This window comes from Talpa occidentalis, unplaced genomic scaffold, assembly GCF_014898055.3.
Source record: "Talpa occidentalis isolate TD23 unplaced genomic scaffold, MPIMG_talOcc4v2.1 talOcc4.12, whole genome shotgun sequence".
Taxonomy (NCBI): domain Eukaryota; kingdom Metazoa; phylum Chordata; class Mammalia; order Eulipotyphla; family Talpidae; genus Talpa; species Talpa occidentalis.
In genome coordinates this window covers 2,903,040-2,922,359 of record NW_023601212.1, presented here as the reverse complement: position 1 = coordinate 2,922,359, position 19,320 = coordinate 2,903,040, and the positions used below count along the sequence as shown (strand labels likewise).

The window sequence follows — 19,320 nt, the reverse complement described above, 5'->3', positions numbered from 1 at the left end:
TCACCTTTTCCTTTTATCGTCCTTTTGTTTACATCATGCTGAATGCAATAGATGAGTGATCCTGAAATTTTAAGCAAGTCGATAAAGAGATACGAAGCTCCACTTTTATATGAAGAAGTTTTCTCTCTGTGAAAATAGCCTAATTTTATGCTTTATTGTTCATAGAAATGACTAGAAAGATAATTCTAATTGGCTACTTCATCAATTCCCATTTGCTTTTTTTAAAAAACGAATAGCCACTAAGGAGCTTCTGGGAAAATGAAACCTAACAAAATAAGTGATTCAAAAATAAGATATGTCACATTTTAATAAACAATTGTGTCTAATTATGAAAGAATATGTACTTACTTGCCAAGTGCAAAGCACTCCATCTTAACAGTTGTTCCCTTAGCAGCTGTAAGCGTGAATGGAAAATGGACCTCAATTTTCGGCTCATATTCTCCCATCACACCTGGGAAATAAAGAATAGTCTTTAAGCATAAAATGAATGACACAATTTATTTCCAGTACCGAAGATGTTACACTGCTCCACTACGGCTTGGTTGTTAATGTCTATTTGATGACTGCTAAATTTTTGATGCATTGAAATAAGAAGTACCCTTAGACTCAATCATTACGATAAAATTCTAGTCCTTCTTTAAAAACTGCATCGGATGTATGTTCAGTACTATCTAAAATAATAATTATCAAAAGTGTCAATTAACACTGGTATTTCACTCACTGATGATGCACCAGAGGAAATAAATATAGACATTCTCCATAGTTAATAATTGTGTTGATTTTCTTAAGAAATCAGAACTTTATGTTTACCAAGGAAATAAATACTTACCTATTAAATTAACATACAGTTAGTGGATATCTATAATTTGCAAGGTATTTTGCTAGGCATTGTAGGAATAACAATGTTTTATTATTCAATATTAAAATATTAAACAACATTTAATGTAGATAAACCAGCTATGGACCATGCTCTCAATCTCTCACCTGGTCTGTACTTAAAGAGAGAAACAATGCAAACTCAAGGATAGCAAGGGAGTTATATGTCAGAGTACCTGTGATTCAAGACACGAAGTGATGAGTGCATGAGAGAGGAATCTTTAAACTATTATGTGCATATGGGTAGATTACAATTATCAGGGATACGTGGGAAATATAGGGAAGAAAGTGAATGGAAATGTGGGACAAAGAAAAAGAGATGGAAGTCACCAGAAATGAGAATATCTGTTTTTCTGGCATGCTGGCATGTAAAGGGAAATAAAGAAAATTCTGAAGTGCAAATGGAGTCCAAAGATTAAGATGGTCTTGATAATCAAAGTAGGACATTCAAACTTGAATCTGTAAGTAACCTGGAGCCACTGGGATTTTGACTAGGGCACTGCCATGTTGAGATGTGTGCAGTAGCTGGTAAATCGATGACTTTATTTCAATAGGCAAGTTAAAAGTTTCAATAGGCAAGTTAAAAGTAATAAAGACCTGGGAAGGAATTACTGTAGTAATAAGAGAGAAAAGACACTTGATGGAAAAATACCAGAGAGTGAACTGAGTCTGGCGCGCATGGGTGGTGGGGGTGGCAGAGATTAGGCAGTGGGTCTCGTAAGAATGATACTAAGATTTCCAACTTTAGGGGTAGCTGATGTCACTAGAAGAAAAAAAATAACTAAAACAGGAAAGCTGATGATTTTTATTTGAGAAGTATTGAGTGTAATAAAGACATGGTGCAGTTGAAGATACCAGTTTAGGTAGAGCTTTTACACATCAAAATACAATGAATGTACTAGGTCAGGTCTGGTGAATTTCTCAGCTAATAACCTTAGGTAGTCCTGCAGCTAATTTTCTCCCAAAAATAATTTTAGAAGGACACAGTTATGATTTAGCACATATGCTTCTTTGAAGAACTTGTGTATATGTTTAAAAATGACCCAGCAATTCTACTCTTAGGAATCTGCCCAATGCATTAATTAATAATTAATTAATTAATAATAAATAAGTAATGTGCACAAAAGCATTAATTCAAAAGGACACCTGCACTCCTACGTTTATTGCAGCACTATTTACAATAGGTAAGCAATGGAAACAATCCAAATGCCCAAGAAAAGATGACTGGACCAAGAAGATGTGGTCTTATACACAATGGAATATTACTCAGCAATGAAAAAAGATAAACTCATGCCATTCACAGCAACATGGATGGAGCTGGAAGGGATCATGCTCTTGAGCATCAAGAACCTGACAGAGAGCAAGAGAACTGAGTGCTCAGTGCCGCTACACACTAAACACAGATGTTTGAGCTCATGTTTTCTCTTTCTCAATAAAGTTTTTCTTCTACTTTTTTAATATTTTTCCTCTCCCCTCACACTTTCAAACTCTCTTTTATTTTCTCCTCATGTCTTCTTTGTTTCCTGTTTCTCCTCCACAGCAGGAACTGGCCTATAATGACACTGTAAGGTCAGCTTAGTGCTTCCACTGAGGCTGGATTTATTGTTAATGCCTTTCCTCTGAGCCCTCTCGTGCAGGCTTGCAGACATCCTGTTTGGTGGCTGTTTTCACAGCTTACTTGAAACTGTTCCCAAAGTCAGTTTCTTCTCTCTCCATCTGCCCGTGAACTTGATCCTGTGTTGTTCTTGTTCCTTGCTTGCCTGTTTACCTGAAGCTTTAGTACTATATAACTGAACATGGCACTTACTGAATGCAACCCTATTAAGCCCGAGGCCCTCACCTGCATAGTTCCTGGTGAGAGCCAGTCGTTGGTGAGCTCTGTGGAGTATTGCAGAAGGCACGGAAGTCAGACTGAATTTAGAAATTATTTTACAAAAATTATTTTAGTGAATTGTTTAAAGAAATCTTAAAAGTTTTGATTTCTTTCCTTACCCTAAATAAGCATTCCCTTTAGGATTTTACACTAACACCTTTGTGTTCTTTTCATTTATTTATTTTTATGTCTCTTTTTATCAAAGACAACCCCATAATTATACGTTTCAAAACCTTGGTATGTCTCTTACTGACAACAAAGCATTCTGACATTAATGGTTAAACATTATTTTGTATCTTCAATCCATAGCATAACCAGAAGGATGGACACTCGTGGAGTATTTGGGAAGTTATTTTGTCCAGATAGACCTTCTGGTGCTTCTCAAATGAGTCCCATTTGGCCAAAGATGTCATTCAGCCTCACCCGAGGGTCCAAGAGATTTAATATCCAAACTAGACTTTAAACATAAGATTGGAAGTCCTGATAAGGCAGCTTCACGCTTTATTACCTAATTTGAAATGCACTGTAAGAAATAACTGGTTCTTTTTAATTTACTCTGAGAGTGATGAACACTGACAAACAAGAAAGCTCTTTCTTTAGACACGTGTTGCTTTCTAACAATTGAGTACTTTCAGCAAAAAAAATTTGTTTTACATCTCGTGGGATAGCTATTTTAGAGCTGCAGTTCACGTCAGTGTATAGCACTTAGTCGAAAGGGCCAGGTCATTGGCCCCAAGTTATATACAAAGCTGTTGGTTGAAATTGGCCAAAAGGACAAATTTCCTGGCCTTAAACTCACGGCTGTTTTCTTGACATCTCTCTGCTGAGGAATTTCAATCACAGAGTATAAGAGCCCGGGTGAACTGCATGTACTGCATCAATCATTGATTGTCTGCCATGGTTACTTGGCTTATTTCAGCTGCTGTTTCTAATACCTCAAGTCAATGCAGCTTAGCTTGCCATTTTTTGTTGGCTAGGGTTTGGTGATGAAAGCAAATGGAAGCTGCCTTATAAAACACACAATTAAAGATCAAAATAATAGGTTTATCCCCTCCATCAAGGAAGCTCTTTTTTGACAGCCCCTAGTATTGAATTAAATATTGCTCAAAGGACTTCCTCTTTTTCCTCACACCTGTCTCTTCTGGTTTCCTTGGTTGCCCTACTTTGGAATTACATGCCATTAGAGGATGAACCCAAATTACCTAATTCCTAATAAACAGGAACCTTGAAGCTCACACTGCATTATGCTCCTTCTATGTCTTTATCGTTGTTGATTTTCTTATTTATTCCAATTACTTACAGAGAGCTACGGTGCTTTTCCCTAAGTGGAAGGAAATTTAGAGCAGCCTTTCTCCAAGAGAACAGAGATCCTCTGCACCAGGAAAGTCAGTATACACTACTAAAATTTAGGATTTAAGATGCATTAAAATTTCCTAGTCAGCTGAATTCAGCTGACTGAATTCAGCTTCATGCCTGGTGATAAGTAGTCTTTAAAGGTGGGGCAACAGCTTAAAATTTAAAATATTCTCCAGGAAATTTTAGGTACATTAAAGAAAATGAAGGTTGGACCTGTCTTGATTCTTGATTTTACCAAGTCGACTGAAATATCTGGGGGTCCGTAATCATATTGCACTCACTGGTGACTCGTCCTAGCACTTGGGCAAATGATATTCCACTTGTACGTGCTGATGCTTACGCTAGGGCTGGGATTATTTTCTGATTACCTGGCCATCAGTTCTGACTGGTCAATGTTCATGTGATGGCAGCCACTGAATATTTCAAATAACATTTCTGTTATAATACTCATAGTAATAATACTCATTTATAAGGTTAAAAATTCATGTCCAATAAACCTTAACATTTTGTATTAGCTAATAAGTTAAAAAGATTCTTGATTGATCATTTTCTTACATCCAAATAATGGGCATTTACATTTTTACTTTTAACATCTTTGACAAGTTTCATTCACTATCTGGGGTTTTTTTTTTTTTTTTTTCCAATTATAACAGCAGCTCTGACCACGTGAGTTGAGTAGGGGTCACTATTTCCCCACAGTTCTGTTTTCCTGGCTGTAGTCACTAACTTGGCCCAAGGTTGGCCAGTTAGATTTCCTGACTGTCTTGGATACAATGTTTGAGTTGAGTTTGGGATTTCTGAAGAAGGTATGAGGGAGTCTAAGTCTTAGCTCATCCATGGTAGCAAAAAGATCCTGCCAATCCTGGAGCTGCTGGAGTCTCCATTATGTGTAAAGAGGTGAGCTGCCCCTGAAGAGAGTTTTGCGAGCTTCTAGAATCAAGTCAATATAGGTGGAGAAGAGAGAGAGACAGGGCTGGTAACATGTCAGTGTTACCTGGGATTTAGCTTCTTGCTTCATCTTGAATAGCTGAAAGCTACTTCAGTTCAATAAAAGAAATACCCTACCTTGTAAATAGTTCAAGTAGAGGCTTCTCAGTGCAATCATAAGAGTTCTAACTGATCGATCACTGGGTTCAAGCTTACCAGTGGTGACCCAGTGTCAGCTTCGCTCTCAAAACTCATATGAATTTCAAGTCAAGCATATTGAAGGTACAAGGCAAACGACAAGACACAGTAGTAGTGATATAGGGGCCATCACAGATCACTAAATAAGATTTGCCCTAATTTTAAAGATTGTCATTTTAGTAGGCATTGTAAATTCTAAAAGAGGATATAAAACATTATATATTTTAATCTATGGATATATAGAGCTTAAAAAAAGAGGATAGTGAAAATATAAAAATACAGATAAAGCACTATGGGAGTTGAGGAAAAGAAAGGATTCTTTGATTAGGAAATGGGGGAACTGCTTCCAGTGGATTGTGAGAGGGGACTGGATTGGAAGATGTAAATGTGGAAGTTAAGCACCTCTCGGGTGGGAAGTAGAGTGTTCAAAAACATGGACATGATCTTCTCTCTGGAATTTTATCAGGAATTTAATTTTACTCTACTGACTGTAAAGGAATACTAAGAGAGAAACTTCAAATCTAAGTATGGGTGAGAGGATAAATAATATCTAGGGATATTATATTTCATTACTTATATATTAAGATACCTTCAACAGTGGCTTGATAGCTTCGTAGGAGTGCTCGTTTGGAGATACAATTTCAACAGCTGATAGGCATCTGATTTTATTTAGAGAAACTGGAGATAACATTACACAGACCCATTGTGGTGAGTCACTACATGGCAAACCGAACACACAATATGAGTAATGAAGGTGCACCTGGGATAAATATCAAAACAAAGGCCCTAAGAACTGAACTACAGTTAGCATGCTACCTGAGCTGCAAATTTTAAGATGCATTAAAATTTCCTAGTGACATGTCTTGATGATTTCATTTCCACCAAAAATATATGTGATGTCTGTTTGCAATATTATTTTTATTTTATAGCACTTGAATATCCATAGATGGTCCACTTTTTTATTTTTTAATTTTTTTTTGTTTTACAGTTTCTATTTCTATTTAATTTTTATTTTAATTTTATTCTATATATTTTACATCATTTTTCATTGTTGCACAATGTATGCATTTTCATCTTGGTTATAGCCCCTGTACAATTCCCACCCCCCCTTGTTTTGATCCTATTCCCTCCTCCCGCCCTATAGTGTGTCTCTGGTTTATAGTTGCTGGTTGATTTTGATTTTTACTTTATTATAATTAGTCTTTTTCCTGGTCCCTTATTTAGGTTTTCTAAATTCCTGCTATGTCGAAACAGTACATGACATACACTCAGTAACATCTTTACAGACACATCACCCAAAGCGGTGATAGTGACAGCAAAGATAAACAGCTGGGACTACATCAAATTAAAGCGCTTCTGTGCAGCAAAAGAGACAGTAACCAAAACAAAGAGACACCCCACCGCCTGGGAGAAAACTTTTGCATACAACACTAATGATAAAGGGCTTCTCAGAAAAATCTACAAAGAGCTGACGAGACTCAATAACAACAACAAAAAAAACCAAAGTAAACAACCCAGTCAAAAAATGGGCAGAAGATGGTCCACTTTTAATTATGTTGTTACTATTTTTAAAGAAAGCGTAAATATGTAGTTATTTTGCTAAGAAAACCCCCCACGAGGAAATGAAAGCCCAAACAACAGATGATAATGATCATTATGCTAATGTTAAAAAGGAGAGCAGGAGAGACGGGATGACTGAGTGGTGCCTGGCACACCAGAGGCACTGGACTGTGTGAAACGTGTGTCCTCGTCCTTCCAGGACACGCTAAGTACCCACCTGTGACTCAGAGAGAAGGGACGCACATCCCAACCCCAGCCCTCGCTTTGCTGAAACACGGAGGCAACCACAGAACCTCCGGGACCCCAGTTTTCTCTTGTATCATGAGAATGTTGATGCCATTGATTGTGGGTTCAGAAATTTCAAGGTCTGTTAGGGAATCTATATTGTGCATCACTACAGCAAAGCGCTGTTTGCTTACTATATCGGAATAAATGAGGATTTATGATCTCTGGAAATTTTACACACTTAGAAATGTGTCTAAGTTCTTCCTTTTCAATGCCCGTATGAGCCACTGTTAAGTGCCAACTTCAGGAGCCTGGGTAAAGAGACAATATACTACTTTCTCACCTGAAAAAGTGTATATTATCCTGAATCATACTTTCTTGATATGAGTCATCGTTATATAAATAAAGGGATTAGAGAATATGCTGACAAGAGGAAACAAATGACTTATGTTATCTTCAAATAAATGTGCCACTATGAGTAATATTTATCCTGGGAGGTTGAGAAGCACTAGAGAGCTTTATTATTAGGAGTTGTTTTTCATCACTATTATATATATCTTGAAAATCTGAGAAACCAATAGTTGTTCCCTTGTCCCTAAGTATCAAGAATAAATAGATCAAGGGGTTGTTTCACAATGTAATTACTTTCCTTTGATTACTGAATTTTTATTTTCTTCTCTTGTTCTTGCCACTATGATTTAAAGAAAGGGACCCATCTCTTTCCACCATCCATGCCATCCATGCACATCAACGGCTTAGAAAAATAACTTACAGAAAGTACAGTTAAAAAATTTATGTGTTTCTTCCAAACAAGCACAACAGCCCTCTAGCATTAAGTAGGCCAGAAAAAGCAAATTTGAAAAAATGTATAATGAAGGGTTGGCTAGTCACTTTGGATGAGAAGTATTTGGAAAATTTTTCCTTTTTTAGAAAAGTAAATATGATTGCTATTTTCATAAATTTCTATTTGCAAATAAAATTATAGAAACTTCTTTGTAAGTAGATACACATAATAAAAAATACATGATTTATTGTAAGTTCATTTTTTTTTCACGTGTATGTGGAATACAAAGAAACGAAACAGAGAAACAGACCAACTAAACGAAAACAAATCGTAGAAATCTGACAGCTGAAGTGAGACTGTGGGGAGAGGCTGTGAGGGGCCAGTGTCTGTGTGGGGGGCTGTGGGTGCTTTGGAGGTGGCTGGGTCTGCTGAGGTACATCTGCAGAGGTGTGATCCTCGTCCCCTAAATCATACACTGTTCTAAAACACGGTTACGGTTACCACAATCAAAGGCGTCAATTCATAAAATTCTTATGGGTGAACTTATTATTTTATTTTTAAATATATTTTACATAATATATTTTTAATATATTTTACATAATTTTCCATCTTTTTGTACAATGTATGCTTTCTCCTCTCAGTTATAGTCCCCATGAAATTCCCACCACCAGTTCACCCGCGTCCCATCACTATAGTCCCTTGTGCTCTTCCCAGCCCTGTTTTGATGCTACTCCCTTCTCATGGGTGAGTTTTTAACTTACGTTCTCTTTGACTCTGTGAAGGGCACGTGCCTGTGAGTTTCCGTGTGTGCCTTTCCAACATGGAAAGGAAAAGACATTTTTGGCACTTGCAATAATTTTGAAACTTTACCTTTTCTGAGATGACCCTGAGATTCATGTGAGCAGAACGACAGATCGGCCGTAGAATTAACTGGAGACCTCATGGATACAACCCAGGGTGACTCTTGTAAGCTAGTTTGACTGGGCCGAGGGGTACTGGGTGAACAAGCACATAGACTCAGCATGAAAACTGAATAAAAACATACGTTCTGAATATAAGATGTAAAATAATATGTTCTGAATAACATATCAATGCTTAATCAGGCATTTATTGATGCATGTATTTATGTTTTGGAGTTGACAGTGCAAGTTATTTAAGTACAAGTTTTTGTTTGACCAATCTAGCATTTTTAAAAAATTATGTTTATTGAGATAACATTGGTTTACAATGGTTCAGGGTTTAGGCTCACAGCCCCACAAACACATGTTACCACCCAAAGCCCACCCCCAAAGCCTCAGGAATCTTTCCCCACAGTCTACTGGTTCCCCTCTCCACTTTGCTTTCTTCGTTCCCATCTCTCTAAGTAGCCCTAGTTGGGCCATCAGGTTCCCCAACACTTATTTAAATGCTTTATTATCACTTGGAGAGATACAATGAGCTATACATAAGATAAAGGAGGGGCAGGTACCCGTGAGTTATGATGAAGCAATTTCCACAAATACACCATCTGGAAGGCAGAGGGGGTAAAACTCAGCCAAGTGGAGAGTAAGAAGCTGTGGGTAACAACTGACTCGCATCGCTGGGGAGGAAGTAAAGGGAAAAGTCATACACTCCCGCGGCTAAGATTCTTAGAACTATTTGGAATCATTGACCTTCCGGTATCATCCCTATGAAGTCACGCCAAATTACAGACCTTACTCTGGGATTTCTCTGATGTCGCCTTTCTTTTATCACACCATGTATGCCCTGAAAATATTAATCTCTTATCCGCTTACTCGAGTGAGCTTTTGTTCCTTGCAACTACCTACAACAGTCATCCGCCTTGCCTTTAATTTCTAAATTTTTAACATTCACCAGAGAAACAGCTCTTTCCAGAAAAGTTGCTTACCCAAAGCTGTCTGTCTATTCACACAATAATCGCCAATAAGTCAAGGGACTTAAAATATCCTGCGGGAATAAGTTCTGCCAGCTCAGTTGATCAGATGTCTGATTGCATAACTCTGGGAGAAAACGTGACAAATGAGTTGTTTTAAAGTATTGTTAAAAGTTTATTTTTGCACTTTAATCGGCACAGATTGTTTTCTCACTGCAGTCTTGTTACTGAGAACGCCAGCTTTCCTGCTGTTAGCACTCGCATTTAAAATACTGAACTTACCAGGCCCTGATTTGCTCTGTAAACAATTTCACCACGTATTTTATTTTATGAACTCTTACTGATTTCAGATGTTCTATGGATGATATGGTTCAAAAGATACATTTTTCCAGAGGGGGAATTCAATTATCACAGCCTCACCACAGGGCTTTCTGCTCGTTAAAGACTCTACATGTGAGAGCGAGAGAGTAAACACAAGCTGAACACCTGTTTTAAGCTAGGTGCTGTGTCAGGTGTGTGCGACTAAACTCATTTAAATAGAACAAGGTAGATACCCCTATTTTAAATAAGAGGACGGGGTATCAGAGAGCTTAAAATTTACCCAACATCACTGAGCTATCACCTGACAGGTAGGTAAGTGGTTCAAACATAGGACTTCATTAATTATGAAACCAATTTCCCCCATTACTCTATGTTGTTCCCCAGGAAAAGTTCTTCTTGTCTGCAAAGCAGAATTCATTCAGTCATGTCCAATTTTGTAAACAACTAAGTTCTACCTCAAATATTACCTTTGCAGATAAGTCTTTCCTGCTGCTAATCTCCTACCCCTCTCTGCTCTCACCCTTCCCTGCCAAACAGGTTAATCTATTAATCTCTCTAAAATATATATGTGTTTGTACGCACATAGTCCTTCTATATACACACACATGTATATATATAGTTTACTGTACTTTTTCTTTTTTTTTGTAAACTTAATCACAATTATAATCAGGTAATTATCTCATCTGGAATTATAAAAATCTATACTTTGTATTAAATTATTGGAATATGGTCATGTGACAATGAAAAGGTTTGTGGGTGAGTAAACTGATAAAGCCCCTCCACAGTCAATCATCAAATTCTGTCAGTTTGAACCCTATAAAATCTTTGTTATCCATTCCTTTCCTTCCATTATGATGGTCATTACTTTGGATTCCCTTTTATATAGTCCATTAGCTTTGGCATTGTGGACATTCTTTTTTTTTTTTTTTTCAAACTGCTAATTTTGTGGTGATTTTCTATCCCCTTATAAGAACAGAAAAAATGATGTAGTATTAAGAAGGGTACAAGAAGTACTAGGCAAGTACTTTACAATATCTACCATAAATAATGACAGTTACAAATACTGGCAAACATTTCAAGTGAGATAGGGTACTAGCAGAGGATTGTAATACTAAAATTTCAAAGCACTTATTTTATTATCTAGTCATTACAATTACCAAATATGAGGTAGGTAGGTCATCTGTTTTAGGTTAAGTATTTTACTTGTTCTCAGTTCTGCTAAATACAACATACATTTCTACAAATTATTGCACCATGTGAAATTATACAAAGAAGAAAAAAATGAGTCTGTATGGAAAAACAGGGTAGGGTCACAGGTGCTTGTGGAAGTGATTATTGGAAGAATAATAGTTTACAGTTTGCAAGTTATTATAAATTTATTTATTTTTTTTGAAATGCATACTTTTTATTGTTTTAATATTCAAATGTTTTCTTTTTTTAATTTAATTTTTTTTAATTTTATATTCCCCAAGTAACTGCAACCCCTTTATTTTGACACCAATCCCTCCCCCTGCCCCCCTCCCCTCATAAAGTGTCTCTGGTTCATAGTTGTTTGTTGATTATGATTTTCACTTTCTTATAGTTATTCATTTTCCTGGTCCCTTATTTAAGTTCTCTAGATTCCTGCTATGAGTGAGACCATCCGGTATTTTTCTTTTTCTTTCTGGCTTATTTCGCTGAGTGGCAACCGTTAAAGGCTCCTAGTAGTAGATATAAGAAAAAATAGGAGAGGAAATTGAGATATAGTTTAGACAACTTTGGAGAAGTCTTGTTATTAGTAGAGCAGAGAAAACAGAATATGGTACTGTTTTCTTGATTTCTTTCTCTACTAGACTGTTGTTTCCATATAAGAACACACCAAATATTTGTAGATTTTGCACATTTATTTTGTAGAATGCCACTTCATTGTACTGATTTATTTTTTTCTAATAGCTTTTAGGGAAGTCTTTATGGAGTTCTATGGTTATTATCATGTCATCTGCAAATAGTGATGTCTTATTATTTCTGTCAAAATTTGGATTCCTTTTGTATATTTCTCTCACCTAAATGCTCTAGTTAGGACTTTCAAAATATGTTGAACAGTAGTATGAATATGGGCACATGACTAAATGGATTGATTCCAGGGATGCAAGGATGGTTCAAATTCCACACGTACAATTCACCAAATCAACAAAAGAAAATTAAATCTTATGACCATATGAAAATAGATGCAAAGAAAGCATTTGAAAAGGTTCAATATCTATTCATGAGAAAAACTCTCAAAAAATGGTGATAGAAGGGACATACCTCAACATAGTAAAGATATACATGAAACATCCACAGCTATCATCACACTCAATGGTGAAAAACAGAAAGCTTTTCCTCTCAGGTTAGGTACAAGAAAGGATTGCCTTTCAGACAGTAAATGTCCTAGAATGATTACTGATGAGGATGATCATTACAGAAGAAACATATGGAGCTCATAGGAGAGTAGGACTAATTGCAGAAATTAACACCTCCCTAGGAATAGGTAATCAGTTATAATAAGAGGCTAGACATCATAAAAAGATGCATGCACAGGTAAGATGTTTTATTTTTTCTAAAATAAAGTCTGAAGTCCCAACCTTACATTCAAAGCTATTCACAATTCGGACACTGTCCTCTGGTTAATCTTATATTCAGGTACTACTTTCCTCACAATCTCACCATGTACCCACACAATACTTTCACTCACTTCCCAAATGAACTCTGCCACTTTACAATCACATGATTTTACTTCTCTCTATAATTCTTTCAAAATTTGTGTCTATTTAGTAAAATAGCATTCAGATATCAAAATTATATTCACATTTCATCTTGAGAAGTGTTAATTTCACTCTACTCTTTGTTTTCATCATACACAACTCAAACTATTATTTTTGTGCATATCTTGTAGCACTTTAATGATATTTACTTCTTTATATTCCTCATTGCATTGTGGTTTCTGGCAATGAGGAAATGAAATTTATTCTTCCTACGTGCAGTGTCTGAACATTTTTGTGTTAACTTGTATCTGACTACACGTGACTCTTTGGGTCAGCCTGGTCTCCACGGTCTATACGTTTCTCCCTTTAAATATTTGACTTAATTTTCCTCTTAATATACTAACTTCAGTTGGCTCTGATAAATATTTTATCTTACATCTCATCTGAATTTTGAGATTGTTTCAAGAGCAACTCCCAAAAGTTCATAATATTCTTCCTATTATTTCTTATACATGTTTCTTCCTATTTTTTCTATAGACATACTTTTTTTTAAATGATAGTTTTTTTTTTAAGATTTGTTTATTTATTTATACAAGAACTGGGGTATAGGGCAGATGTGCAGGAGGGTGAGAGGATTCACCAGAGACAGAGCAGGGAACAGAACAGGCAGAATGATGAAATACACTGCTGAGGGGAGCAGCGGGCGAGACAGGAGAGGTCTGCTGCGTCATGTGGGACCCTCGCCAGCTGGCTGGGATTGAACCCACGCTGCAGAGGCTGCAGACAGCTTCACAGTGCAGCCATCAACCGCCTGCGCCACCAGGGAGGCCCTATATACATACTTTTAATTCAAACTGTCTGTACTTGATTTTGATCACTGGTATACTTGCCCTGATTCTGTTGTTTTTTCATTCAATTCATCTCACCCCATTCATTTCCATTTGATTGTAAAATCGCATAATTATTTGCCACTCTTAAAAAAAATTAGTGAGTCTCCCATTGCCTTATTGATGAAACCCAAAAACTTATTTTGGGGATAGAAATAAAGATCTAAAATATTACCCCCAAATAACTTTACAATGCTTGTTTCTACTCAAGTATACTAGGCCCACTGTTTTTTTTTTTTTTTTAAGATTTATTTATTTATTCATACAAGCACTGGTTACAATAGGAAGCGCGGGAGGGTGAGAGAATTCACCAGAGCCAGAGTGGGAAACAGTACAGGCAGACTGACGAAATATACTGCTGAGGGGAGCAGCGGGCGGCAGGAGAGGTCTGAGCGCCAAGTGGGACCCTCTCCTGCGGCCAGAGATTGAACAGGAGCTGCACAGGCTGTGGGCAGCTTCGCAGTCCAGTGCTCAACCCGCTACGCCACTGGAGAGGCCCGTGGGCCAACTGTTTAGTATGTGAGACTGTCCTCTGAAATGACACTCATTTATTCACTTATTATAATGAGGTTATCAACCTGTATGTCCAGTGAAATGTTCTCCATTATAAGACTTGATTAAATTCATTTTCTTCAGGAATAACTTCTGTAACCATTGTAGCCCACAACGATGGAACCATCCTATAAATTCCTACGGCAATATATAACAGAAGGACTAAAATAATGCTTCCTTATAATCCTTCTTTGTTGAACATATTTACCTAATATTAAGCTGAAATAAAGGACAAAAAAGAATTTGACCATTAAATAAATATTGAATCTAACCATATTAAAAAGCAACACTAATGGCAATGGGGGGATCACTTTATAAACTTTGTTCTCTTTGGGGGTGAGTAAATGGTTTCAGAAGAAAGTCCAAAGCTGGACTGTAGCCATAGTAAGTGTTCACTGCAAATACACTGGCTATATGAATGCTGAATTCTTAATACTGGAAGTCTGGAGATCTGTTCTCTTTTTAAGTTACACATAACCTTACCCCAGTTCCACATATCTCCTTGCTTAAATAGCATAAATAAAAATAGTATAAATAAAATCAAATTTGAGCTCATGGAAAATGCAAATATCTGTCAAGTCTTATTTCTTCTAGTTGTGTGATGATATTTTTTATATTGCTGGTAATTCGATTTGTGAATGATTCTTGTAGGTATTAAACCACTTCATTCTTGTTTTCAGGTTACCCTTTAAAAAGGTTTCTAAGATTATGGAAATAAATAAAAGTTTAAAATGACAATGAAAGGTCTAGTGTGAATTTCAGATCACGCACTAAGCATTGTTACATGTCTACCAGGTACCCATTTAAGAACATTAGATTTATCACCTCTAACCTTCACAACCCTTTGAATTGGTCTAACAGTTATCCCTATTTCCCTTGGAGGAAACTGACTTAGAAAGGTTGAAGACTTGTGTAGACTAACACTAGAGTTAGGGTTTCATTCAGGAAGTCTGGCCCCCACATCTGTGCTCTTCTTGATGACATTAAACAATGAATGGATTATATTCCCTGTGGGCGGCAATAAATCATTGCTTTGCAGCCAAAGCCATCTGCCCATAGAAAACTGTTAAATAATTATTTGGTTGCTATTTAACACAAAATACTACCTAGATCATAACAAGTTATCTACATCACTGACATTTGTGGTTGTGGATCCTGGAAGGAAGGGTCCTTCTGGTTGAGAAGAAAAAAGAAAATAAATCACTTCTCCCTGCATGTTTTCGTCACAGATACAGATAAAAACTTGAAAGATAAAGGTTTTTTTTTTTTCATATTCCAATTCCTTTTATTTATCTTTCTTCTCTAGGTTCTTCATATGTTTTTCCTTCTGTCTATAACGCCAGGCCAGAATTGGGGCAACAAAGCAGCTCCTTTTCTTTTTCAACTCTGCCCTCAATTGTCAACTTCCCTGTGCAAATGCTCCTGATGGTGTCTTGGAGTTAGCCCTGTTTTCTTTGTACCCTCGACATATGACCCCTCTTATTTGACGCTTCGCACATTGTAATGTGGCTTATTTTATTAAGACTCTCACCTTTACTAGCTCCCCTCCTAGTTCTTTGACATCAGGATATTCCTCTTGTATCTCAGTAGTAAAAGAACCAGATTCTTTCCATGTGTAATATACTACTGGGTGCGGCAATCTCACTGCAAACATAATCACCATTGCATGAATCATGAAACCAAGGTAATAAAATGGTGGCTCACAGTTAACATGAGGCAGAACTGCTATTACAGTCTAAGCAAGAAGGACCCAAAAGCTTTTGCTTTACTAAATATACACATATCTAAAAAGTGATGCCAATTTTTTTTCTGTTATCCTTCACAATCCTATTCTACCTCTCTTACTACCCACATAACCTGTATCCTTTTGCTCTGGAAAGTTATCCCAGTAAGATGCTAAAAGTAAAATGATATAATTTAACTAATATACACCCAAGTAAAAGTTACTGATCTCTAAGTCTCTCTGTGGCATCTTACTTTATTTTAAAGATTTATTTATTTATGCATACAAGAACTGGGGTACAGGCCAGAGGTGGGGGGTGAGAGGATTCACCAGAGGCAGAGTGGGGAGCAAAACAGGAGGATCTACTGAAACACACTGCTGAGGCGGGTGAGACAGGAGAGGTCTGCTGTGCCATGTGGGTAGCTCCCTGGCTAGGGATCAAAGTTGTGCTGCAGTAGCTGCAGATAGCTTCCTAGTGCTGATGCTTAATGCCTTGCGCCACCAGGGAGGCCATGGCGTCTTATTAAAAAAAATATATATATATATATATATATATATATATATATATATAAAAGCTTATTGATTCAATGACTGCTCAACTGGTGGACTTTTTGCCTCAGTGGCATAAGTATCATGCTGCAGGGGAGGGACTGGTTTTAGCCATTGGATTTGCTCCGACAGGCCAGATGTACTAGAGTGCACTCCTAGGTTAGACACTCTAAGGTGCTCCTTTTCTCCTCGAAATCTAGTTTTCTGTTTTCACTTATGAATTTAAAATTCTCTAAGAGCTTCTTGAGGCTATGCCTTTCAGTGAAACAAAGGCCAAGTGTGAGGGGCAGGTGACTGGTGGTGGTGACCAACATAGGTAGGGCTGCTAGTCATGTACACAAATCACTGGTGAACTGACCGCCCGTATGATCGCTATTGCAGGCATCGATCATCACGATGTCAGGGCGACAGCAAAGTATTTCCCTATGTTGGCTTCCATTTATTTATTAAACCTGTGAGTGACAGAAATATTTTTTAGTATCCTGGGTTTGGCACACTTTCCTTTTTTCTTTCTTTATAATTAAATTTTTAACACTCTGACATTTAAAAGGAAACCCGACATTTAAAGAAAAATGTGTGCTGTAATATTAAGTAGATCCTACTAATTATTAAGAAAATTAGGCTATGTATTCTCCTGACAGATATTTTGACAGATAATTAACACACTATACAGCAGGCAGCCTTATTTTCTCTATAGATGAATTCTGTCATTCCCAAAGATCACCATAACCTCAATTTTACTTATGTGGGTTACTTCATACACACTATCTAATTTCATAAATTTGATGGATTCTAGCTTTCTTGATGAATTGAGAAAAACATACTTCTTATCTACTCCAGTGAAACTGAATGGGAGATATAAATATTGCTTCTATGATGGGCATGTATTTATACCCTGTGTCATCTCTAGCTGTACTCTTGAAATTTGATTTTAGGTAATCTATCAATATGATAGCAATTTTGGGCATTGATACCGTAAGGGAAGCACGGAGTGGGGAAACATTGTGACTAACAGCTGTGGATGCACATCTCCCACTATAACCTTGGGTGAGTCCCTCAACTAGTCGGTGACTTAGCAATAATAACGTGTAACACTTAGGGCTGTACTCTGGCGAGTAAGACAAACAGGTAAGTGGACATGTCTAAAGAGCAGACTCTTCATCTATAAAGGAAAGATAAGCTAGTGCTATTTTGTTGAGGGCAGAATGAAAGAATTATAAAACGCTTTCGGCTCCATGCCTGGTGCCCAAGAAAAGTGTGAATTGTTATCAAGCCACTTACGCAGCTGCTACCTCCCTCCACAGTGCTGAGACAAGAGTTAGAAAACAGTGAGATGAATCATTGTGTTCTAAAATACTTTGGATAATGGCGAGATTATATTGCTCTGAGTAAATTGCCTTCCAGGATGTCTACTTCGAAGAACGCAGCTCTCATTTCAATGGATTTCAGTAAATTTGTTTCAAAAACCGTTCTTGTTATTTTATGATAAATTTTCAAAATATCTTGGGGTGAACTGTGAAAGAAATGCTTTCAAATGTTGTAAATTAGTTTCCAAAAGACCTTGAGGCCCTAAATGTGATCCTTAGTATTAAATAATGAGTGATCACAAAATAAGAACGTAATTCAACAAAGATGGAGCTAAGTAAGGATATAAATTCAATACCCTTTTAGGATAAGGGAACCTTCAAACACTTACTATAGGCTTACTAAATTTTAGACAAGTAAACTGAGACAAAATACAGAATAAGTTCAGGAGAAAAAAATTGGGAGGAAATAATTTTAAAATTTATATGAATTCTTAAGTTTATATTTAAATATTTGATACACAAGAGAAAAGTCAAGTAGATCATAATAAGGATGGCAGTGCAAGGGAAGATAAGGAAAACTGGAAACCATAGGAAAACAGGCATCATAATAATAACAGGAAGATTGTCTAAATAAAGTAGAAAGACCTGATACCTATGACAGCTCAATTATAAGTACACTCCTTCAAAAAAGTATTAATCTTAATTTCAACAATTACCTTAAAAAGTTACATAAAACTACAAATTAAATATCCTTTAAAATATTTCAGAGGCAGTAGACAATGATAGAAATATGGTAACTGCTTGACAATCTCTCTAACATCACAGTCACTTATTGAGATAAATAAAATGCCAGGCAGTCCCAACCTGACTGAACATAAAAATTCTTAGTGATGCTGGTCACAAATAAATACCTCTAATCTCCATTTTTGGGCCCATTGAATTAGAATATCTGAGGAAGAGACAGAATTTAAATGTTGGCAAAACTCTCCAAGCACTATTCTGTCATGAATTTTGTCTACCTTTTGTTGGAAATCCTGTCTGGTGTGAAGAGGCATGTTAATGCTAAAAAGGAACTTGACAAGTACTGATTAGCAGAGAGATTCTCAGCTCTACTGAATATATGAAATATCTGGGAAGTGTCAGTGGCAATGCCAATTTCCAGATGAAGATAACAGATGAAGACTTTAAATACCTCTTTCTTCCAGTCCTTTCTCTGAAGGAACACCAGAACAGGGTGGACCTATTGGTGGCCCCAGGATCTTCTGAGACCTCCCAAAGAAAGAGAAGATCTAGCTTTATTTATTCATTTTTTTTTGGAATTGCCCTAAAGGATGTGGCCTTTTGAGACAGACACACATTCTCAAGGGCACTGTGATAGGCAGCACTCTTGTACCTTAGGGAGAGGCATCACTGGGATTTAATTATTTCTAGTACATTCAGTTGGCAAGAGCTATTGAAGTCTTCTGGGGAGGGAGTAGTCAAAGACACTTCCTGTGTCTCTAGAGACAAGTGTTTATGGATCATTTGTTCAACTGATTTCCAGGAACACTCCAGAATTCTGACTGGGTAGATCTTATCTATGGTCC

The 19,320-nt window shown here is 36.8% G+C and overlaps 1 protein-coding gene across 1 annotated transcript in view; it reads right to left on the bottom strand.

The window, feature by feature from the left end:
• CNTN5 (contactin 5) overlaps positions 1-19,320 on the bottom strand; it is a 657,624-nt gene that overhangs the window by 230,993 nt on the left and 407,311 nt on the right. Inside the window, exon 12 of the mRNA XM_054692969.1 lies at positions 349-451. Within this exon, the coding sequence (XP_054548944.1) occupies positions 349-451 (103 nt within the window). The remainder of the gene's footprint in view (positions 1-348; positions 452-19,320) is intronic.